This window comes from Rhinoraja longicauda, chromosome 11, assembly GCF_053455715.1.
Source record: "Rhinoraja longicauda isolate Sanriku21f chromosome 11, sRhiLon1.1, whole genome shotgun sequence".
NCBI lineage: Eukaryota > Metazoa > Chordata > Chondrichthyes > Rajiformes > Arhynchobatidae > Rhinoraja > Rhinoraja longicauda.
In genome coordinates this window covers 26270253-26294995 of record NC_135963.1, presented here as the reverse complement: position 1 = coordinate 26294995, position 24743 = coordinate 26270253, and the positions used below count along the sequence as shown (strand labels likewise).

The 24743-nt window shown below is 42.7% G+C and overlaps 1 protein-coding gene across 5 annotated transcripts in view; it reads right to left on the bottom strand.

Moving 5' to 3' along the window:
* LOC144598396 (terminal uridylyltransferase 4-like) overlaps positions 1 to 24743 on the bottom strand; it is a 78359-nt gene that overhangs the window by 52049 nt on the left and 1567 nt on the right. For 2 of the 5 annotated variants that reach the window (XM_078408523.1, XM_078408527.1), the window contains exons 2-3: positions 14289 to 14438; positions 10519 to 11287 (exon numbers count right to left, since the gene is read on the bottom strand). In XM_078408523.1, the coding sequence (XP_078264649.1) occupies positions 10519 to 11131 (613 nt within the window). In that variant the 5' untranslated portion in view covers positions 11132 to 11287; positions 14289 to 14438. Of the gene's footprint in view, positions 1 to 10518; positions 11288 to 11735; positions 11902 to 13053; positions 13208 to 14288; positions 14439 to 24743 lie in introns of those variants that run through there. The other 3 variants (XM_078408524.1, XM_078408525.1, XM_078408528.1) reach the window with 3 other exon arrangements.

The window sequence follows — 24743 nt, the reverse complement described above, 5'->3', positions numbered from 1 at the left end:
TCACAACTTTTGCTTTTATCTCTGCGTTTTGTTCCAACCATCTGCCTATCAAAACCCCTCCTCGCCTGTGTCCACCTGCCACGCTTTGTCCTCCCTCGCCTCTCTTCCAGCTAACTACCCCCCCTTCTCCCTACACCCCCCCCCCCTTTCTCCCTACACCACTCCTTTCTCTCCCCTGCCCCAATACACTCCCCTGTGCCACACCTAGACACACACCTATTTCTCTCCTCCCCCTCCTCCGACATTCCCTCCTCTGGCTTCACAATTCTCAACATTTCAATACTCTCACACTTTCTGCTTTTATCTCTGGCCTTTGTTCCAACCATCTGCCTATCAAGCCCCCCCCCCCCTCTCTTGTCTATGTTCCCCTATTATCTGCCACACTTTGTCCTGCCTCGCCCCTTCCAGCTCTCTCCCCCACCCCCTCAATCACTCTGAAGTGTCTCGCCTCGTAACATCACGTATCCATGTTTTCCAGAGATGCTGCCTGACCCACTGAGTTAGTTATTCCAGCACTTTGTGTCATTTTGTGTAAACTAGCATCTGCACTTCGTTGTCTCTGTAAAAGTACAATGTTGTTTGTGTGAAAAGTTGAGAAGTTTTATTCTAGTATAGAAAGGTTGCTCTTAAGAGAGAGTCTGAAAGACACAAAGAAGCAAATAGCTGGTGAAATGAAATCTTCCAAACAGAACTAACCCTGAATCTCACACTGTTACACAATAACCTTATTTGTCACATTTCAAGTCATGGGTTTCCTGCAAATAACAAAAAAAATATCAGCAGAACCACCAAGGGTGTTGACAACGAAATCAATGCAGAAATGACATACATTGGCCAACCTCCCCACAGAAATAACAACTTCCCTAAATATTTCAGATGGTACACCTCCATCCCAGGGATTAACCTCGTGAACGTACGCTACACTGCCTCAATAGCAAGGACGTCCTTCCTCAAATTAGGAGACCAAAACTGTACACAATACTCCAGATGTGGTCTCACCAGGGCCATTTTCCCATCTCCATCCCTTTCCGCCTTCTGCCGAGACTGTTTCCTCCGCAACTCTCTGATTAACTCATCCCTTCCCACCCAAACCACCCCCTCCCCGGTACCTTCCCCTGCAACCGCAGAAGATGCAACACCTGTCACTATACCTTCTCCCTAGACTCTGTCCACGGACCCCGACAGTCCTTTCTGGTTAGGTAGAGGTTCACTTGCACCTCCTCCAACCTCATCTACTGTATCCGTTGTTTAAGATGTGGACCCTTATACATAGGCGAGACCAAATGCAGACCGAGCGATCGTTTTGCGGAACACCTTCGATCAGCCCGCATGAACCAACCTGATCTCCTGGTTGCTGGGCACTTTAATTCTCCTTCCCATTCCTACACAGACCTTTCTGACTTCGATCTCCTCCATTGTCAGAGTGAGGTTAAACGAAAATTGGAGGAAGAGCATCTTATATTTCCCTTGGGCAGCTTACAGCCCAGCGGTATGAATATTGATTTCTCTCAGTTCAGGTCGCCCCAGCATTCCCTCTCTATCCCTCCCCCACCCAAATCACTCTAGCTTCTCATTTTCACCCTACAAACAGCTTACAATGGCCTGTTTCCTTTATCATCGTTGCTTTTTTGTATTTCTTTCATTTATTGTTCTTTATATCTCTCCACCTCACCGTCTATATCTCTTGTTTCCCTTATCCCTAATCAGTCTGAAGAAGGGTCTCAACCCAAAACATCACCCATTCCTTTTCTCCAGAGATGCTGCCTGTCCCGCTAAGTTACTCCAGCTTTTTGTGTCTATCTTTGATTTAAATCAGCATCTACAGTTCCTTCTTAGACACATCTCGGAAGAATGTTAATCAATTATATTGGATCCCTGGTACTGTAAATTGAGGAAGAGCGTACAAAAGCCATGTTTAACCTTTATGTATCACTGGTTAGGTGCCAGCTGAAATTTTGTTTTCAGTTTCAGGCAGCACACTTAAGGATGTCAAAGCAAAGAGAGGTTATTTTACTTACTTATGACATAGAAGGTCATTCTGCGCATCTGGTTTCTACCAGTTCTCAACATGAGCAATCCCATCAGTCCTATTTTCCCCTGATATCCCTGTTGCAACTTATTCCCTCTCAAATGCCAACTCTTGTGATTAAAATACATTGAATGGAAAGTTTCAAATAATGATAACTTCGTAACCTAGTGCCAAGTCAACAACCTTTCCCTGAACATGAGCAAGACAAGGGAAATTGTGATCGACTTCAGGAAGCGAAGCGGTACACATATCCCGGTATACATTGACGGAGCTGAAGTAGAGATGTTTGGAAACTTCAAGTTCTTTGGAATAAATATCACCAGCAATTTGTCCTCGACCAGCCATATCAAAGCAATGGCCAAGAAAGCACACCAATGCTTCTACGTCCTCAGGCTTACGAAATTTGGCATGTCACCAACAACCCTCACCAACTTCTACGAATGCACCGTAGAAAGCATTTTATCGGGATGCATCACAGCATGGTTTGGGAACAGAAGTTTGGGAACAGTTCCCAAGCCCGTAAGAAATTGCTGAGAGTTGTGGACGTAGCCCAGACCATCATGTAAGGGCTAACATTACGAATGCAGCTATGTAGGTTTTATTGCAGGAGTGTAAAAGCTCCAGCTCGGATTATTCCTGGGGCATACTGTTGTCAGCATGGAAGCGCGGTTTATGGCTGATCGTATCCTCTGATATCAGCAACCAACGATCAAAGCTTTGAAGTGTTAAGAAGAACATCTTGCCATATGGACTGCTCTTTGTTCCCAAGAAAGGTCACGATGTACACGACGGACACGGAGGTACCGAAAGACACATTGAGATTTATAGGGCATTGTAAACTTGCCATATAAGGCAGCGATGGAAAAATACTGGCACATGTATTTAGGGTATAAAAGGTGTGTAAATGTAAGCTTTCGGAGAGAGACACTACATTGGCTGCCTGAGCGTTTCTGAACGCTCCGGTATCTAGGCTCTCTCCTACCTGGGTGAGTAGAATAAAGAGGTTGAACGATTTTGGTTGTCTGACTATTCTGTTAATAGGTCATGAACTACAACATTTGGCGTAGTCGGTAGGATCTCTTTGGCACCGTCAACCACGAACGACTAAGAGGCAGTGGTGACTGAAACACGTCCACAGGGGACAGAGTGCACTTCTCGACCGTTGTTCGAGACACTGAAGTCCCTTGTTTGGGGTTGATTCCGTGTTCAACTGAGATTCACAGACGAACCGATAAGGAAAAGGATAAGGATAAGGATACGTATTAGGAAGGTAAGGGGCAGTCACTCTTGTTGACATTGTTTTGGTCTGGGTGAAATTGATCGTTTGGTAAAATTTATTGTGACATAATTTCGGATAATTGGCAATCAGACATGTGAGACGGACTTTGGATAAGAGTGATGGCGGTGCCCCGCCAACACATGTGTTTTTTGGATATTAAGGTAAGAGTCTTTATCGCACGAGTCTGTTGTCTGGGTAAATTTAAGAGTAATTTCATAACGTGATATAGTGATTGGTTGTCAGGCCAGGAATGGGACAGGCTATGGATACAAGAGCGGCGGAACAATTAATGTGGGAGCGCGAAGCGGTGAAGAAATGGAAAAAGAGGATTAAAGAATGGAAAGAGGGGGTGCAGAAGTGCCATCAGGAGTCAAGGGAGCGAAGTTGGAGGGAAAATGCAAGTAGTAGAGGGATATCAGTGTGTGATAGGTTGGGAATACCGAAAACATGCAATATTTTGCAAGCGGAATGTAAGGTGTATGATCTAAGACTTGACCGTGCTACCCGAGCTCGAGGTGAATTTAAAACCGGTACCAAAGGGATATATCCCACCCAACAACAACAAAAGTCAGAATCCGAACCACTGGAGTCTATAGCGGCTTTACTAGGTAATCAGGAGTCCGAGGGTGACGAGGAACCCTGGACGTGTCCGATCCCCACAGCCTCACAGGCAGAGCCACCGGCTGCAGTGGTGCCTGTGCCGGTCTTACCCTCCCCGCCAGGATATTCGGGACTACCCCCCCCCGATTATGAGGCAGCATCAGGAAACATGGATAGGTCCCAGACAACCGTTAGTGAAAAGGTTAAGTTGCGCCACGAACAAGAATCCGCACGATCGGCGCTAGAGATTGAGGATACTGCCTACCCTCGCCTTTTTCAGTACACCTCATTCTGCCCAGCAGGTTGAATTATTTGCCCTCACGCGGGCCTGCCACCTTTACATAGACCAACGTGCTAATATTTACACCGACTCACGATATGCTGTTGGGGTTGCACATGATTTTGGTAACCTGTGGCAGCACAGGGGCTTTTTGACTACAGCAGGCACTCCTATTAAAAATGCCCTGTTTGTCCGAAATCTACTGGCGGCTTTGACTCTCCCGAAAACCTTGGCTGTTAATAAATGTAATTTGCATACATCTGCCAAGGATCCCATTTCTTTTCTGAATGCATTGGCTCACACATTGGCACGCACAGAGGCCCTGACCTCTGTCATTTTAGTTTCTTCAGGTGAACAACAGCGGTTTTCTGCAACTACCGCTATGCCCAGTGTTTCGGAACTCTGCCAGCTTCAGGGGGATGCCCCCGAGGCTGAGAGACACCAGTGGAGCCAGGATGGGTGTTCATCTCGCGAATCTGACTCGCTTTGGGTTACTGCCTCTGGCAAAGTTTGTGTCCCTAATGCGGTTTTACCTGTTTTGTTGCATTATGTGCACTCTCTTACCTATGCTGGTAAGAGGGGAATGTTGGATGTAATAAATGCTACATGGCATTACCCCAAAATTCATTGGGGTTTACAAATTGATTTTATTGAATTGCCATAGTTATAAGTATTGCTTAGTTATTGTTGGTGTATTTAGCTGATGAATTGCAGCCGAAGGTCTCGATAGGACTTTGACATTCAGTCTGAAATTTCAAACTATATAATGCTTAGCATTGTAAAATAATGTTCATTTTGCTTGTTACTCCCGCTATTAGGGGAAGTGCACTCAAGATCTATATGGGATTGTGGTCAATCTGTATTTCCTTCATGACATTTATGTAAAGACGATCAGATGATATGCAGAGGAGGCAATGGCACAATACCCTGGAAGGCAGAAAGAATAGGACCCTACTCAGGATGGTTTAATAAGACCAGAGCTAAACAATTGAGAGAGCAAGCCTTTTGGGTTGTACCCTGCGGACATGCTTTGTGCCAGTTTAATTTCTAATGCCTGACAGATGAATTTAGTTTTCCATGTAAGAAGCAGCAGCCATATCAGGGTCGGTCTAGACGAACGCGAGGGTTACATCAGTCGTCCCTATGAGAAGAGATGAGGGGAAGAATAGACTGGAGAAGGTACTCTTGAGGTAGAACGCAGGAGAGCTTTACATGTCCAGCCAACACAGCACGCGCAGTAGGGAAGTATGAAGTACAATGCCCTGAGGGGTGCGGAGGGTATGCAGCAAAAGGACAGTTAATGGTTATTACACATAACCAAGGGAAGGTCAATTTGACCACTAAATGGAATGTAAGCGTGACTTGTGAAAGAGGAAATTGAACCGCATGGTTGAGTAATCAAACTGCGTTAAGGGAATGGTGCAGAAAGGGCTGGAACGGCTGGGGGGCAAGTAGCAGCACTTATATTCTTAAGAAAGATGATTGGTTGGCGTGTACCAATGCTACTCAGATAGAAGGAAGGCACCCCCTAGTAATAATTTGGTCAGTACGAGAGACTACCCAGGAAGAATCCAATGTAGGACATTTAAGGCGAATGTATACAACTTGTACCCCAATGGTTAGATTCCCAAATGTGTTAAATTTGACCGTCAGGATAGAATATGAATCCAGGAAGCAGAGTGAATGTAACGTTGCTGACATTACAATGGAGATGTTGGAACTGCAATAGGAATGTTAAATTCCTTCGATATAGAGACCCTACAAAATAAGATACAGACAGTAGGAGGATTGATGGGAGAAGGAATAAAACTACGAAATGCTTGGGATAAAGGATTACAAGAAACACAATTTTCAGGATGGTTATCTGATGTAATGACTTGGAGACAGAATGAAGAGGTAGAAAAAGAACTGGAAAGGGTAATGCAGAATCAAACGCAGTTAAATCCGAATAACACCCACTGTATGATGAAAGAAATAGTGCCGAGGTTTGGACTACTGTGTACATTGAGCACTTTGGACAATGGACCCCATTTTAATGATAATAAACTTTATTGTCATTCGGTACAAATACCGAACAAAATTACAGCAGTCACAAAACACAACAAACAAAAAAGAAAAAAGTACACAGGACACACAACCCCAACACAAACATCCATCACAGTGAGTCCAAACACCCCCTCACTGTGATGGAAGGCAACAAAACTTCCACTCTCTTCCCCCCATGCCCACGGACAGGCAGCTCGACCCCTACCGAGGCGACCTACACGCACAGCCCCCGCAAGGGGATGGAAGGCCCCGCGGCCGAGCCGCACCGGGCACTGAAACGTCCCGCGGCCGAGCCGCGCCGGCGATGTTAAGTCCAGCGGCCGAGCCGCGCCGGGCGATGGAAGGCCCCGCGGCCGAGCAGCGCCGGGCACTGTTAGGTCCCGCGGCCGAGCCGCGCCGGTGATGCCAAGTCCAGCGGCCGAGCCACGCCGGGCGATGGAAGGCCCCGCGGGCGATGGAAGGCCCCGCGGCCGAGCTGCGCCCCGGGGAAGAGACCTAATAAAAGAAAGGTTTCCCCCACCCCACCCCACACACATACACAGCCAAAAACAGAAACAAAAACCATCCCAACACCCACACAAACCAAAAAAAAAAGGAAAAAATACAGAGACTGCCAGAGAGCCGCAGCCGTTAGGCGCAGCCACACATGACTATTTTATAGCCAAAGTTAATGAGGAAATGTGTAAACAGTTAAATATCCGGCAGCAGTTCCACTGCGTACACCATCCACAAGCTGCAGGTATAGTGGAACGAGCAAATGGCACACTAAAAAATAAATTGGCCTTGTACTTTGGAAAAATTGGAGGTTACACGGGAATTTTGTTTTTGTCTTTCAGTCCAGGTATTTTACAATTCATGTTACAAGTTGACAAAGCTTTTAATCAGGCATAGCAACTTCATGGTGAACTATTTTATGGATAACACCTTTCCTTAATCCTAACCCGTGCACGCTTTACTATTGACTTATTTACGGCCTAATATTGAGAGCGATATCCATTTGCTCGGAGGGTGAGCTGATGCTTTCGAACACCAGGTCGGCATGTGACAGAGCTGATGTTGTTACCCAAGGATTATGAATGCCAGTTTTTGCAGGAACAAAAACGGTTGATAGCAGCTGTTCTACACACCTCCAGTATTCTGGCTGTTCCACGTGTTCAGGATGTGCATGCAATAATTCAGCATTTCTCATTGAGGTACCCCTTCATACAGGGATATAACAAAGAAGGAAACTTGAGCACAAGACTGCTGGACTAGTGTAGATGGTCTAAAAGAACTGGGACTCTGTACCTTTGACTTCACATTTCAACATTTACTTTTTAACTGGATGAATTGAATATTTGAGAAGATTACAATTGTGCTGGAATTGTGGACCCTTCCCATTTTGTGCTAGCTTAGTTGATAAATTAGCCTTTGAAACCTGTTTACTTGGGTCAGTGGGTACATAAGATATTTAAAGGAGGGGGGTATGAGGGGGTATTTTGCTTTTCATTTATTCAATGCCTGAGGACCACATTTAGAAAACCTCTATGCGTATAATCCCTCACTCTACCGCAGGTTTAACTCCAGCTGAGGTATTATACGGGAAACCACTTCGAACCCCTTGGGGGGTGGAGGGAGAGGGGTGCATCAACCTCCATGAACTGCACGCCATGGATGAGCGTTTAATTGAATATATGAAATTATTAACCCAATCTTTATCAGCCTTGCATTCTCAGGTCCGAGACAACATGAGGCTACGATGGGATTGTGGATTATATTGACCCTCGGTAGTCAGATAAAAGGACGAAACTCGGGTCTCTGGCGAACGAATCTTTTCCTCTCTTTATGTCAGACATACGCTTCCCAGGTGGAACGGTCTGCCTGTTGCGTGTGCGCCCCAGGTTCCAACACATGGTAAAAGCATGATGCCTCTTTTACCCAGTCCCTTCACTCCGACTGAAGTCAGGTCTGCCCGTTTTTTTAAAATCACTCCCAGAGCCCTGGCCCCAATAATTGGTGTACGGATTATGACAACCAATCAGATGACTGTGGATGTCAATATTTTAATGGGTGGTCCTCGAGACCCTATCTTAATCAAACACAGGAGAATTGGCCCCAGATACAAGTTAATTCTCCTCATGACTCTCCAGAAACACCAATAAATACAACCTGTTTCTGTAGAATGGGATCTAGACCAAATTAAGTTGGTCTGAATGTGGGATTCGGCACATGCACCCATATTAGTACTGCAGTTCCCCCAAGACCTCTTAATGGGACTTACGTAATATGTGGGAGCTGGGCATATGTCTGGTTATCAGGACTTTCGCAACGGTATGATCAGTGATCTTATGAGACCTGGACAGGGTGCTGTTATCTAGCTTTTATAATCCCACATTTACAAATTATAAATCATCCTCTACAGCATCCAGAGTGGCGCTGTAAACGAGCTGTATCGGAGTTTGAGAGGTTTTGGTGGATAATATTCCCGAGATGGGGAACCGCTCGGGCGGGAACTGAAATTAGAAACTTAGCTAGTGCCCTGGAACAATTAGTAAATTGTACAGCTGATGGACTGTACGAGACTCAGGAACAAATAGGCCAGTTAACAACTGAAGTGATGGCCCTGCGTCTTGTCGCTCTCCAGAATCGTATGGCCCTAGATTTCCTGCTAGCCGAAAAAGGGGGCACCTGTGCTATGATAGGGCCAGAATGTTGTACATTTGTACCAGATGTATCCTCTAATATCACCAATATCGCGGGGCATGTGAAGGAGGTTATAGAAAGAGCGTTTAGAGTTTGAGCCCTCTGAGGGGGCGCTGTGAACTGTTTATGTATGTGCTGTTATGTTTGTGTGCTATTGTATGTTCGTTCTTAGTACCTGAACTGATGTACAGCACTTTGGTCAACATGGGTTGTTTTTAAATGTGCTATACAAATAAAATTGACTTGACTTGACTAGGAAAATAGGGGCAGATTTAGCTCAAGATCGAATTAATGCTTCAGGGTGGATTGGTTTGGTTTAGGATATTTGTGGGGGCCGATTCTCCATTATGGCAGTATCATCGTGTTAATTGTTGTGATTCTGTTAAATCTGTTATTGATACGGTCCATGTATATACCAAATATTTATCAATCGGCCACTTTAAAAGACTGTGATTATAGCATAATCAAAGAGGGGAATGTAAGGGCTAACATTACGAATGCAGTTATGTAGGTTTTATTGCAGGAGTGTAAAAGCTCCAGTTCGGATAATTCCTGGGGCATCCTGTTGTCAGCATGGAAGCGCGGTTTATGGCTGATATCAGCAACCAGCGTTCAAAGCATTGAAGTGTTAAGAAGAATATCTTGCCATATGGACTGCCCTTTGTTCCCAAGAAAGAAGAGGTCACGATGGACACGACGGACACGGAGGTCCCGAAAGACACATAGAGATTTATAGGGCATTGTAAACTTGCCATTTAAGGCAGCGATGGAAAAATACTGGCACATGTATTTAGGGTATAAAAGGTGTGTAAATGAAAGCTTTCGGAGAGAGACGCTACACTGGCTGCCTGAGCGTTTCTAAACGCTCCGGTATCTAGGCTCTCTCCCACCTGGGTGAGTAGAATAAAGAGGTTAAACGATTTTGGTTGTCTGACTATTCTGTTAATAGGTCACGAACTACAACAATCACGAAAACCAACTTCCCTTCCATTGACTCCATCTATACTTCATATTGCCTCAGCAGGCCATCAGCATAATCAAGGACCAGTCTCACCATCCTATCACCAACTGGAGAGCGGTCGTGACCTACCATCCACCTGTGTAAGAAGGAACTGCAGATGCTCGTTTTAAACCAAAGATAGACACAAAAAGCTGCAGTAACTCAACGAGACAGGCAGCATCTCTGGAGAGAAGGAATGAGTGATGTTTCGGGTCGAGACTTTGGTAAATGTATCAATAATAAAGTAAACTAATTTATAATTGCCAGTTAACCTAGCTATGACACAGCTTTCTCATGACTGAAGGTAGACTAATAAGGTGGGCTGAAATAGGCTTGTTGCTTATTATGAGCAAGACTTACCTAGGCAATTTTCAGGTAATCTTAATGTTGCTAGGGCAGTTCTGGAAAACGTCTGCACATTATATAGCTTTTGTGTACACAGTAGTCTCAATTACATCCAATTTGCAAAAGAACGGCAGAAAACCTCATCATCAGACACCATTAATCATAGATGCCAGTTAAGTATTATTCAAGAGTGCATGGATTGTATAACCTTACAGTAAATAATAGTTTTTAAGTGAAACACAATGGCAGAACCTTACCAACCACATCTGCTTTCTTTTCCACTTCTTTAAGATCCCACTTGGATTTCCCAGGCAAAGAATTGTTATCATTATTTGATTGTGCAGATGGCTTGCTTGCCTGTGCCATACACTCCATTTTCATCTCTTCCTTTGGTTTCAAAGGTAAGCAATCATTCTCATTCACGGTCTTTGTACTACTGCCACAATGAAAGTTTCCAAGTTTCCCAAGAGTTTGCTGCTGCGACTTAACGTGCTTCTGTTTCATCTTTTCAGCTGATGGCATCATACCAGATGTCCGGCTTCCTTGGCAGTGGTCAAGCGTACTCCGTGTCCCTGAATTCCTTGAACTAGTCATACAATTTGGTATGTCCTGTTTGCTGCCCTTGCCTGATTTCACATCTGCGATTTTTTCAATGTTCTTTCTTTCTATTTGTTCTCCATTCCATTTTGACTTTTTATTATTCCAGTTTGAAACAGTTTTGCCGCTACCTTGTGAACTGCCCTCCGTTAGATTTCTGGAAGATTTTTGTTCAATATCATTTTGCACAGTAACTTTCATGTCCTTACCTTCACCAAGGACACGCCGAACTGATTTGTATGCTTCGTCCTTTGTGTTTTTACTTTCTTCCATTGTTGTAATTCAAAGTATTGTTTAACAAGAGTAAATTGCTTCCTTTGTTAAAAAGAATTCCAACGTTCTTCCTTTTTAAAAAATTAAAATCTCTTAGTCACTTACTGAATGATGCAAAACTATAATTCTCAAAGAACAGGTTTTTTTCCTGAATTCCTGTCAAAAACAGAAAAATCAAAGGTATTTAGAAGTGTACTGACAATGAATATTTGGCCAATGGATACAGTCAAACATTTTTGAATTGCATTTACAGTGGAGAGTAGTCTGCTACTTTTTAGCATCCAAACAGCTATTGGCAGTTAAATAATTCTGTGCAGTCAAATCAAAAATCACAGAAAGAGAACAGTAAAAAGTATTGACCTAACATAAAGTATCCAACTGAAGTATCAAGGAAATTACTGGGACAATCTAAATTACTTCAAGAACATTGACTAATTTAGATTGTCCCAGTAATTAAAGATAAATTCAATTGAAGTAATTGATGATTGAATATAAATCCCATAAATTTCAAAACTAAAGGCATATTCAAATATTTTAAAATATCTTTACAAAGCATCATAAATCAAATTAGCAAGCTTCAAATAATAATCTAAACAAGCCTTACTGTTAAGTGTTCATCTAAAAGCAGATCCTTATTGAATAAGGAGTACAATATTTCCAAATAGAAAAAAACTGCAGATGCTGGTTAATGCACAAAAGGACACAAAGTACTGGAGTAACTCAGCAGGTCCTCAGGCAGCATCCCTGGAGAACATGGATGTTGCCTGACTTGCTGAGTTACTCCAGCACCTTGTGTCCTTTGGTGTACAATCATTCCATCTTTGTTGCAACAAACATGCTGCTGTGGGAACTTGGTATGCTGAGCAACATCTGTGGGGTGGTTGGAAAGGGACGTGGGGTGTGGGTTGGTGGAGAAGGAATTGTCAATGTTTTGAGTTGAAAACCTGTGTCAGAACTAAAGGTGGAGAGGTTTAGCCAGCCAGTATAAAGAAGAGAGAGGGAACAGTTCGACAGAGACCTGTAGGTCAGTAGTGGCACGAGGAGGAGTGACGGATAACCGACAATTGGAGCCAGGTAGGGGCAGAGTTGGGAGACAAAGGTATGTAGCTGATAGAACAAAACAAATGGCAAAAGAGTCATTGGAGCAATGGTGGGCGAAGACTATGAAGGGGGTGAAGATAATTAGGAGGGCGAACATCAGAAACACAAATGCTGGAATCTTATAGGTAATATAGGTGATAATCAGAACCATTAGTGGAAAAGTTAAGGACAGATGGAAAAAGGATTGGGTGGAGGTGAAAATGGATGAAGAGGGACAGGACAGGGATATGGAAAGAGGCCAAAATTAGTAGAACTGGAAGTGGATTGCAAATAGGAGGAGGGAAAACACAAGAGGTAAGGGCTACTTGAAATTGGAAAATGAACATTCATACATTAGGTTTTAGACAACCCAGGCAGAATACAAGAAGCTGTTTCTCAAATTTGCATTGGACCTCACATCCACAGTGGAAAAGGTCAAGGATGGAAGAAAAGGCAGTTGGCTGACAGGTCAGTGTTGGAATCGGAAGGGCAGTTGAAATGGCATGCAACTGGGAACTTGGGATCACATAGTCTGCACTTGGTCTCACTGGTATAGAGGAGGTTATCAGGAGCACTGAATGCAGTAGATAAGGAGGAGGACCGTGTGAACCTCGAAAGGACACAAAGTGCTGGAGTGATTTGGCAGCTCAGGTAGCATCGCTGGAGAAGATGGAGAGGCGAAGATCAGGTCGAGACCTTTCTTCAGACTGATTTTGGGGGGGGGGGTGGGGGGTGAAAGAAGAAAAACTGGAAAAGGGGAAAAGCAGGACCAAGCGTGGCAGGCAATAGCAGACCCAGGCTGTTGAGTTACTCCAGCATTTTGTGTCCTTTTGTGTACTAACTAGCATCTGCAGTTCTTTGTTTCTACTGTGTGTTGCACCTCCTCCAGTTGCTGGAAAAAGTCCCAGGAGTCAGGAGAGGGCAGAGTGGAGTGGGATAATCAGTCCAGAGATTCACAATAGACTGTTCCCGCTTTCATGAGATGGACAGAGACATCTAGAAAAGGGAAAGAAGTGTTAGAAATAGTCCAAATGCATTTGAGAGTGAGATGGAAGTTAGTAGCAAAGATGATAAAATTGACGAGTTGTTTCCATCCATTTTACGTTTGTTCTGGATTGTTATGAATTTAGGCAATAGGTTGTAAGACACAGCTATGAATGTAAAGCCTAATAGCTTTTTCTTGCTAAAGCCATTGTTGCTATAATACTACTGGGCAAAATTATGTAAGAACAGAATACTCATATTCTCATAAATACTCAGCATTTCAGGAACCATCCATGAATTTTTGTTAGCAAATTAGAACAATAACATTTCAATAAAATATTTCTGGCCTGCTTCACAGCGTTCTGTTTTTATGTCAAATTTTAAAACAATCTACAATACACTGCTTTCATAAAAAACATGATGATGAACATCGAAGATTCAATATGCAGTACCAAAGAAAAGAAAATGTATTTGTGTACATAATTTCCAAATTATAACTTCTTAATCTGAGTCATGATATTATGCGAAGCTTCCTCAGAGAAGAAGAGGAAATAAAATCAAAGAAAGAATTGCTTCTGTTCTTAATTGGTGGCCAGTAAATTACTGTGGGATTTGGGAAAAACTTAGGATATTCACTTGTGCACATCGTGTAAAGATTGTTGATGTGTACTCTGGAGAATAAATTGAGGAGGGAGGGGACCTAAAAATTGTATAAATCAGACTATAGTAATATATCAACTAGATTATTCTATTTGAAAGTGGAAGAGTGATTAAAATATAGCACTATCTTGTCAATTAAAATTAGTTTGTTTCAAAATAAGAACAGTTAAAAGATTGAAATAGTTGAATGCAAATTAATATACAAGAGATTTTGTTTTGCAAATGATCTGGCCTGAATTTCAGAACCATTAAAGACGTTTATCTGGAAACTATTCCAGGTAAATTGGATACATGGGAGCCCAAAGCAAATATGTCTGGCATTCTAAAATGAAAAACAGTTTATTTTTGTTTCAAATATGCCAGATGTGTCACCAAACCAAAGTGGAATTAATAAAAAGCAGACAATATTGAACAATAATAAAATGAAACCTACCAGTTGCTTTAAACCTGATTCCGATGCATTTGAAGTAGCCAATCTTTCATCCAGTAGCTCCTCCCAGTGACTTTTCTGGGCTCAGGGACAGTACAATAATTCATTGCGATTACACAACCACTGGGCCACACAGACCTGTACTTGCCACCACTAGAATAAAATGGGGAGAGGTCTAACATCAATAACCAATATTTATATATGCTCAAAATGACCAAGCATATTTTCATATATAAACAACATAAAAGAGAAAAAGCAATGTAATCAGAATATTCAATATCAAGAGACCATTGGAAAATAGGAGATGAAGGTGGACAAACCAAAGAGAACATGACAGTATATGTGCTAAATGGTTAGTTCCTCATGGTAAGCAAAATTCAAGACCATTAAAAACAAAGTTGTAATCTTGACAAGATTAAAGAAGATGATATTTAAGTTTTTTTCAAAGATGGACAGAATGACCAATGGATACTGGCAATCAACATGAAGGAATCAGTGATGAATTGAAGAAAGGCGGCACAGTGCCACAGCGGTAGTGTTGCTGTCTTACAGCACCAGAGACCCGGGTTTGATCCTGACTATGGGTGATGGATTGTACATTTTCTCTATGACCACATAGGTTTTCTCCAGCTACTCCGGTTTCCTCCCACATTCAAACATAACAGGTTTGTAGGTTAATTGACTTCTGTAAATTGTCTCCAGCGTGCAGGATAGTACTAGTGTACAGTTGATCTTTGGTCAGCATGGACTCGGTGGGCCGGAGGGCCTGTTTCCATGCTGTATCTCTAAAACTAAAAATTAAAATTAAAGCAACAGCACGTTGAAAAGACATAAGATGTGAGACCACACCTCCATACAGGCCACTTCCTCTCTACTCTTCCAATCTAGATGAAGGGTCAATCCAAAGCTTTGACTGTCCATTTCCCTCCACAGATGCTGCCTGACCCGTTGAGTTTCTCCAGCTGCTCTCCATTGTTTGCTGCAGATTCCAGTATGTGCAGTGTCTTGTGAATCCAAGTCAACTGTAATGATTGGCAACTTTTCTCCTAAAAAGGATCTTTTATCAAAGCCAAGGAAGACCAGGAAGAAAAACTGGCTGGTGTAAAAATTAACTCTGAGGCTGGTGAGAATAAAAGTAATATATCTGATATTAAAAGTAATATATCTGTGCAATCATATTTAAAGAAGTGCATCTGCTGCCTGGATCAATATGTGGATTTTCAGATCAATAAGGAAATTAGGTTTGGGAAACAAAGTGATGTAACTAACTCTTCCAAAGGAGCACCAACCAAAAGAAAAAAAAAAAGAATGATGAGTGAATATTGAGCTCGTAGGAAATATCCAACAAATGACACAATCTGCTCAAATTAACTGGATAGCAGGTTTGGCAAACAGACCTATGGGTGAGGGATATCTTCAGATCTTAGATTCCCAGAGCACAAAATATGCATTGCTCCAAAATGAAAAGGATGCGAGCCCCAGAACAGAGTTCATTAGTGGGGAAAATAAAACAAAAATGAAACTTCAGATGAGTTTAAGAGAAAATTGACAATAAATAGGGATGGAAGGAATAAAAGAGACAACAATGCTTCCAACTAAACATACAAATAAAGGTTAAAATTAGAATGGAGATATGCCAGAGAAGGATATGAAACTCCTCAAAAAGAAACGACTTAATAAAAATTAGCAGAATGCAAGATGCATCAGCCTTTAAGCTCTGATAGCATATGGTTTCAGTTGCTGAAGGAAGTCACGATGGTGTCAAAGGAACCCCTAGCAATCTATAACTTCTCGGTTCATAAATATGCAGAATATTCTGCTGGATTAGACAGCAACAAAACCCTCTTTGTTAATAAGAATGATGAACCAAGCAACAACAGAACTCTCAATCCTCACCTGGACTTGCACCTATTTCTCCCCTTCCCCTCCATTCCTTCCTCTAGCTTTACAATTCACTACTTTTCAATCCTTCCATCTCACATCTTATGCCTTTGCATCTTTGGCCTTTGTCCACCATCTATCTCTCAAATCTCCCCTGACCTGTTTCAACTTATTAGCTGCAAGCTTTGTCCTGCCGCCCCCCCCCCCGTCCAGCTTTCTCCAACACCCCTCACAATCAGTTTGAGGAAGAGACCCGAAATGTCACCTATCCATGTTCTCCAGAGATGCTGCTCGACGCATTTTGTGTCTGGTTTTGTTAAAAGTGTCACAAAGTTCTTTTGAAGAAGTAATCAACTGTACAGATAAAGGTATTGCCATTGCCTTCTGCTTTATAACATCAAGCGAAGATGTAATTCACTTTGTACTCCAGTCCCTCTCCCCTTCAGCTCATTGTCGCACAGTGAGAACATATGAGTTTATTATCCCAATAGATTGAACTCCGATATTCCACTATCCAACTAATTGGGAATCCCTAAGATAGACACAAAATGCTGGAGTAACTCAGCTGGTCAGGCAGCATCTCTGGAGAAAATGAATAGATGACGATTCAGGTCGTAACACTTCTTCAGACTCAGAATCTGGAATCCAGATGGTTCAGCATCTAGCTCACCAGGTGCTGAATCCCATACTGCTTCTGACCCACCAGAGCCTCCATTCCCCTGCTCCTCCCATCTCAGCACCAAACTACTATGGACTTTGTGAAAGGTTGCACTACATACTTCAGCTTGCACTATTATGGTCTGGTCACCAAGTATAACTAATAATTTATTGCAATATTGTTCATATATTGGTGGTGTTGTTGCATTTAATGTGCCTGCAAAGCTGCAGCAAGTAAGAATTTCATTGTTCCAGTCCCGGTGCATATGACAATTAAACATTATTTTAACAATGAAAGTTTCAATTCCCTCCGAGACACCGGTTTCTGGTTCTCTGGCTCCCTCTGAAACACCAGGGCCCAGGTTGTTATGCTCCCTCTGACTCCCCCGGGCCCAGGTTCCCACACTCCCTTTGAAGCATCTGGGCCCCAATCCACAGGCACCCTCTGACACACCAGAGCTCCGAATCCCATGCTCACTTTGACTCGCAAGTCCCTAGTTCCCATGCTTCCTCTGACACCTGGAAGCCCCATTTCCCTTGCCCCCCTCTGAAATATCAGGACCCCGATTCCCATGCTCCCTCTGATACACTGAGGTCCCAGTTCCCTTGCTTCCTCTGACACACTGTGGCCCTGGTTACCAGAATACAAAGCATGCAAGTCAGCTGATAGCTTGTGGGTATGATTCATCCTGAAACATGGTTAGTAATTGTTGTCATCAAGAAGATTTGAGGTACCATCTTACTTTAGTTTGAAAGGAGTTCAAAAGAACCAAAATTGAATCTTAATTGTCATTCCATGGGGTCATAAATAATGAGATGATCATCATCTGCTGTCCATTCTGTATTCCAGCAAATTAATGATGAAAAGTCAAAAGAATCAGTAAAGGTTGGCTTATGATGGGTTCCTCCAAAGAATTAGGCCATTGATTAAAAAACTAAGCAGAACAATTGTAGGATAACGTTTCATGAAATCTATTCATTAACTCTCCTATTGTATGATGAGGAAAGGGATCTGTTTTATTGCAGATGAATGGTAACACTAGGAAAATAATTTTGTGCAGTTTCGCTAACACTAAATGCATAGAACTATACAAACTGTAGGGATGGGGCAGGAAATTGGAATTCACATGTAAGTTCAACAATGATTTAAATGATTGCCAAACATTTCGAATAGGTGGTATAGGTTACTCCAGTTATATCTTATGAGTGTTAGTCCAAAGCTGAGCCAGAACATGTTACTTTATGTAATGACTTTCTCGGCAGTTTAAATAAATAAATCAAAACATTTCTGACTGCATGACGGTAACGCTCAAGCAAATAGGTGAGAATCATATTCAAGATAATAATTTAGGGTAATAGCTCGTAGGATTTTACAACTGCATGAAAGAAGACACAGTTGTTGTTGTTGAAGTATTCTGCCAGTTTCCACACAATGTTCAAATATCAGAAGTTAATGCAAGGTGTACTTTGATCTCATGTAAATATAGAATATTCCCTTTCTTCGAGTCGGCAGCATTGGATTCTTACCTCATTCAGACAATGATAACTGAAACACTGGCATTAAATATTGGATTTATATCCTGTTTTATCCATACAACACGAGTTAAAATCTGCCCTCTCAAATGACGTGAAAGGGCATACTGACGGGAATAACATAAAGTGGATGGCTTAGCAAATAGCAGCAGGGATAGTGAAAAAAATCCAGGAAGCCATTAACAAGTTAGCAGAATGAATGTCTGGGAGACATGATTATATGAGAATAAATGTGAGGTGATATATTTTGGGAGAAAAAAATGAATGGATGGATATGAAATAGAAAGACCCTGTATAATCAGACAGATCCAAGGGCTTAAACACAATTCAGAATGTTTAAATATAGGTATTATAAAGTACTTTTATAGGAATATAAGAGTAAAGTGGTACAAAGAGGTACAAAATCTTTTAATAGCACGCAATAAGGCCTTTAAATCGGCAGAAACTTCAGCATACAGTGTTGCCTGGTCAAACCTGAAAAAAGGTATTAAAAGGGTCAAAGACCTCCACAGGCAACATGTGGAAGACTACTTCAACAGCACTGACACCAGAAGCATGTGGCAAGGCATCAGGGATATCACTGATTACAAGAGCAACCCTGCCTGCCCCCCACAGTGATGTCACACTGGCCTACGAGCTCAACACCTTCTTTGCTCGCTTTGAAACCAGCAACAACACCATGAGTGGAAAAATTCCAGCCTCGAAGGATGAACAGATCCTCACACTGAGCATACATGATGTACAGCGCACACTGCAGAGGATCAATCCATGCAAGGCTGCAGGCCCGGATGGAGTTCCAGGACGGGTACTTAAGGACAATGCTGACCAGCTCGCTGAGGTATTTACAAGGATCTTCAATCTGTCTCTATCTCTGGCAACGGTCCCGAAGTGCCTGAAGTCAGCCACCATAGTGCCTGTGCCGAAAAAAGCAAGCATCAGCAATCTGAATGACTACCGACCGGTTGCCCTCACACTGATAGTAATGAAGTGCTTTGAAAGGTTGGTCCTCTCCCACAACAAAGCCATCATCCCTGCCTCACTAGATCCACATTAGTTCGCCTGCAGAGCAAATAGATCCACAGAAGACACCATCTCTCTGGCTCTTCATACCGTCCTGACTCACCTGGAGAGACAGGGCACATACGTGAGGATGCTATTTATAGACTATAGCTCTGCCTTCAATACTGTCATCCCCACCAAGCTCACCTCCATACTCCACCAGCTAGGCCTCAGCTCGTCAATATGCAACTGGATCCTGAATTTCCTGATGGAGCGCCCTCAGGCAGTGAAAATGGGCCTCCACCTGTCCTCCACTACCACTCTGAGTACTGGCACACCACAGGGTTGTGTATTGAGCCCCATCCTCTACTCCCTCTTCACACATGACTGTGTTCCTGCATACGCCACCAACTCCATCGTCAAATTTGCAGATGACACAACAGTGATCGGGCTGATCTCCAACGGCGATGAATCAGCCTACAGAGCAGAGGTGCAGAACCTGGCGAGCTGGTGCTCAGAGAATAACCTGTCCCTAAACACATCAAAGACCCAGGAGCTAATTATCAACTTTAGAAGGTCACAGAATGCGGAATACGCTCCAGTCTTCATCAACGGGGACGAAGTGGTGAGTGTCCAACTCCGGTTTCTGGGCACACATATTTCAGAGGACCTCACATAGTCCAATAACACCGCTGCGCAAGTCAAAAAGGCACAGCAACAGCTGTTTTTCTTGAGAACGCTGAAAAAGGCCGGTCTGTCCCAACAGTTACTGATGACCTACCACTGCACCACAGAGAGCATACTGACATACGGCATCTATGTGTGGTATCTCAGCTGCACGGCAGCGGATAGGAGAGCTCTTCAGCGGGTCGTCTGCAGAGTGCAGAGGATCATTGGGATATAGCTACCACCCTGGAGGACATCAACAATGCACGCTGCCTCAGGAAAGCCACCAGCATCCACAAGGACTCCACATACCTATGCCACCATCTGTTTGAACTACGTCCATCTGGCAGACGTTACAAGGCTATCTACGCCCGCACCACCAGACTAAGAGACAGCTTTATTCCTAGAGCTATAGCTGCTCTGAATTGGTCCTGCTGAGAGCCCCCCATGATCTGTCTCTGCCCCCAGGGTCATCTGGCGCAACTAACCCGGCATGAACCTTTTTTTGCACTTTACCCCGTTTCCTTTTTTTTCCCCCTCCCTTTGTTGTTTTTTGTTTTTGCCGTGATTTATTTATTCTACAGCATCGATATGGAAGTGGCATTCTTAATCTCGTTGTACTTGTACAATGACAATAAAGATATATTGTATTGTATATTGTGAGTGAACGTGGCAAATTTGTACAAGACTTTTGATGGGCATAGATAGAGCATAGCTCGCCCATTATAGACAAAAACATAAAAATCTTTCCATAGATTCAAAAATATAATGCAGATTATAATTATAATTTGATGTCCAAAATTCTGAATTTTACATCAAAATTCATAATATGGCGCTAAAGCAACTTTTCAGCAAAACAAAGTATGCACACCAAATGCACGTACGCTTGCACTACATTCACGTGTGAAAAATGACTATTATTTCCAACAGTCTGTAGTTCTTGGACTACATGTACAATGTCAAGCCTATCATGAGTATATTCTACTATTATAGAAAGGTTATTGAACAGAAATATTTCTTACAACAAAAAAAGATTGTTGTTTTGTTTTTTCTATTTTGCTTTTTCCTTACACATCCCAATTCTCTTAGTATTGAATAAAAGAACAATGGTCATAAAATGTATGACTAAGTTATGAAGAAAGTTTCATTTAAAAAACTGCATATACCTAATTTAATTGAAGACATACTTGCTCCAGTGGTCTTCAACAGCAAATCACAACGGTCCATGTCCCCCCCAACCCCTCTCCCCCCCCACTCCCCTACTCACCTCCTCCCCCCCTACTCCTCCCCCCACCCCTCTCCCCCCAAATCCACTCCCCCACCCCTCCTCCCCACTCTCCCCCTCCCTTCTTCCACCCCGACCCCCACTCCCTCCTCCCACTCCACTGCCTCCCTCCCCCGCAAAATCATCCCAATGTGCTTCATGGAACCGCTATCAAAAGCCAATATCAAGGCTATACAGGGGATATCAAAAGTTATAATGAGCAAGGAAGAAAGAGGCTGAGAGGCAATGAGGATTTGAAGGGAATTTCAGAGCACAAGTCCTTGACAGCTGACGGCACAGTCTTTGCAGTAGAGTGATTAAATATTGAGAAATGCAGGAAACCAGAAATCAGGTCCGGGTGACCGGGCGATGATAATTATCGGAATTTGCAGCCATTTGAACCGCAGCCAAACTAGAGGCTTCACTCAGGAGTGGGTCGCAGAACCCCAGCTGATAGGACCTGTTCTCGCTCTCTTTGAAGGAGGCACCGCCCGCCCCAGTTAGTGGGCAAACGCGGAGCCAACCCGTAATAAGAGTGGGAGCATTTTCTCAGTCAGACTTTGTCGACAGTTGGGGTGGGGGATCTGGGAGAGGGAGAGCTGGCATTGATGCACAGATGGAACCGTTTAATAACGACCCATTAAAATCCGCCCTTCGGCCACTCGGCAACCTGGACTGATCTGATCTGACAGCCCTCTTGATAGCTTGCTGTGTACCCGATCCTAAATACAATATATCTTTATTGTCATTGTACCCAGGCGTACAACGAGATTGGGAATGCGCCTCCCATACGATGCATTAATTTAATTAATTTAGACAACAGCAACCCAACGAAACAAATGTAACAGTTTTAGACAGGATAAAGTGCAAGTTGATCTATGCGTTGTGACCATCCGGCTCAGCAGGACCGGTTCATAGCAGCTATGGCCCTGGGGATGAAGCTGTTCCTGAGTCTGGAGGTGCGGGTGTAGAAGGCCTTGCATCGTCTGCCCGATGGAAGGAGTTCAAACAGACTGTTGCAGGGGTGTGAAGAGTCTTTGTGGATGCTGGTGGCTTTTCTGAGGCATCGTGTGTTGTAGATGCCCTCCAAGTCTGGTAGCTGTGTTCCGATGGCCCTCTGAGCTCTATGGATTACCCGCTGTAGAGCTTTCCTTTCTGCCTCCGTGCAGCTGAGGTACCAGAGATGCCATGCGTTAGGATGCTCTCTATGGTGCAGCAGTAGAAGGTCGTCAGCAGCTGTTGGGGTAGACCAGACTTTTTCAGTGTTCTTAGGTAGAACAGTCTTTTGCTCCGAAATGTGAGTGCCCAGAAACTTGAAGCTGGACACTCTCTCCACACTGTCCCCGTTGATAGAGATCGGGGCATATTCCCCGTTATGTGACCTACGGAAGTTGATGATCAGCTCCTTGGTCTTGGTGGTATTTAGGGACAGGTTGTTATCCGAGCACCAGTCCGCCAGGTTCTGCACCTCCGCTCAGAACCTCCACAAAACCTTTGGGCTTCGGGTAACACCTGCACAAAGAGCCTCCGCTAACAAGGGCTGGCGAACTGTGCTGGTCAACGTGCGCTGGGCGAGATAGCTGGGGGAAATGTACCGTAACCACCGCAAACTTGGAACAGCACAGACCCTCCACTCAATCTATCCAATGCTGAAGGGCAGGCATTTCGCAGTTAAATGTCTTCTATCGGATTGGCGGCTCCTTCACAGGGCCAACCCTGTACTCAGTTTTCCTCAGAGATGAATCTTTGTCTTAACGATACATTCACACCGCCTGTAGGTAAAGCATCAGCCCACATCACACTGATACAGTCGCCGCTTGCCTCAGATTAAATATATTTTTACACATAAATTATGAATAAAGATAAGAAAATGTTTCCAACACAAGTAATATTTTCTTTTTCCAGTAGCAAACACATAAAGAATTTATTATTTTAATTTAATTCTTAAACTTTTTGAATATCTCATAATTGCAGATTAATGAACTGAACTAGGACTGGGAGTGTGTAAGTAGTGTGTGAACAGCAGAACAAGAAAGGAAGCTATTGAGTTGACATAATTCTAGATTAATTCCTTGGTAGAATACTTCACAATTTATACACACTTTATACCGCGCTGCGTTAGCTTTTAAAAAATCCCAAATGACCTTTGACAAATCCCATGATTCCTTGCGTTTGTCGAGATACCGAACTCGCTTATTCTGGATCTAATAAACATATGAATAAAGGTTTCAACAGATAATGCTGGAGTCATGAAATGTTATAGAGGTGAACTAAGTGACCTTGCGTATGCTACCAATAAAGTACAAAAATCTCAAATCAGTTTTAAATATGACATCAATGCTGCCAATAGTTTGGGTCACTTTTCAAAGGGAGGGATGGAATCGGTAGCTACAGAACATGATATATGCGAAGCGATATGTTCAGTTTCCATAATATTTAACAAAAGAAAATCTGCTCATCAATACTGAATTTTTAACAATAATAATTTATAGTGGAGTGATCAGGTTGGCAATAATAAATTAATACTACATTGCCATATATATTGAAATTGACACCGTGTGAACAAGAAGTTAAAAAAATTATGGAAGTGAAAATGGAAACACAAAGATGGACATTTTTTTTGGAAATTTATCAACAATTTAAAGTTAACATCAAAGATAATTGATGTTGCAAAAAATTCTGAGAGAATTATGGAAGCACCTACTTTCATCAATTTTATGGGAAATTATGAAATATTATATTATGTTAAGAACATGGCAAGAATCTGAAACAATGGGATTAGTTTTGCACTGTCTTAACGTAAAGTTGGAAATTACACTGAGGGTCAAGAGGCTCCATTCTGGGCTAATAATATTTTTCCATTCATATCATATCATATACATACAGCCGGAAACAGGCCTTTTCGGCCCTCCAAGTCCGTGCCGCCCAGTGATCCCCGCACATTAACACTATCCTACACCCACTAGGGACAATTTTTACATTTACCCAGCCAATTAACCTACATACCTGTACGTCAAAACACAGAATAAGCCAATATTTGGAACATATCTATATTGTATTGCTCAGTTGATCCCTTTTTCAAAGATTCATCTTTGCAATCACCTTTCAGAATTTCATAATCATCATTTTGATCTGAGCCTTGACTCAAGTGTTCTCAATTTCAGAAAACATTCAAAGAATGAAGTGTTTAAACATGCAGCAAAGCAAATAAAAAAGACCAATAATTTTAAGTTCGTTGTATATGCTGATTCCTAGGTTGTTTATATAAGATTACACAATACCATGTCAGTTCAATCCCCACACTTTAAAAAAAAATTGGTATTTCCAATGTGCCAGAGTACTGCATGTACATACATGATGTCAATAAAATAATTAAAAATACATAAATACAATTTTTACTCTGTTTTGACAAACAATGATTTGCCTTCTCTTCTCTGCATCATTGTTTTTCAAGCACA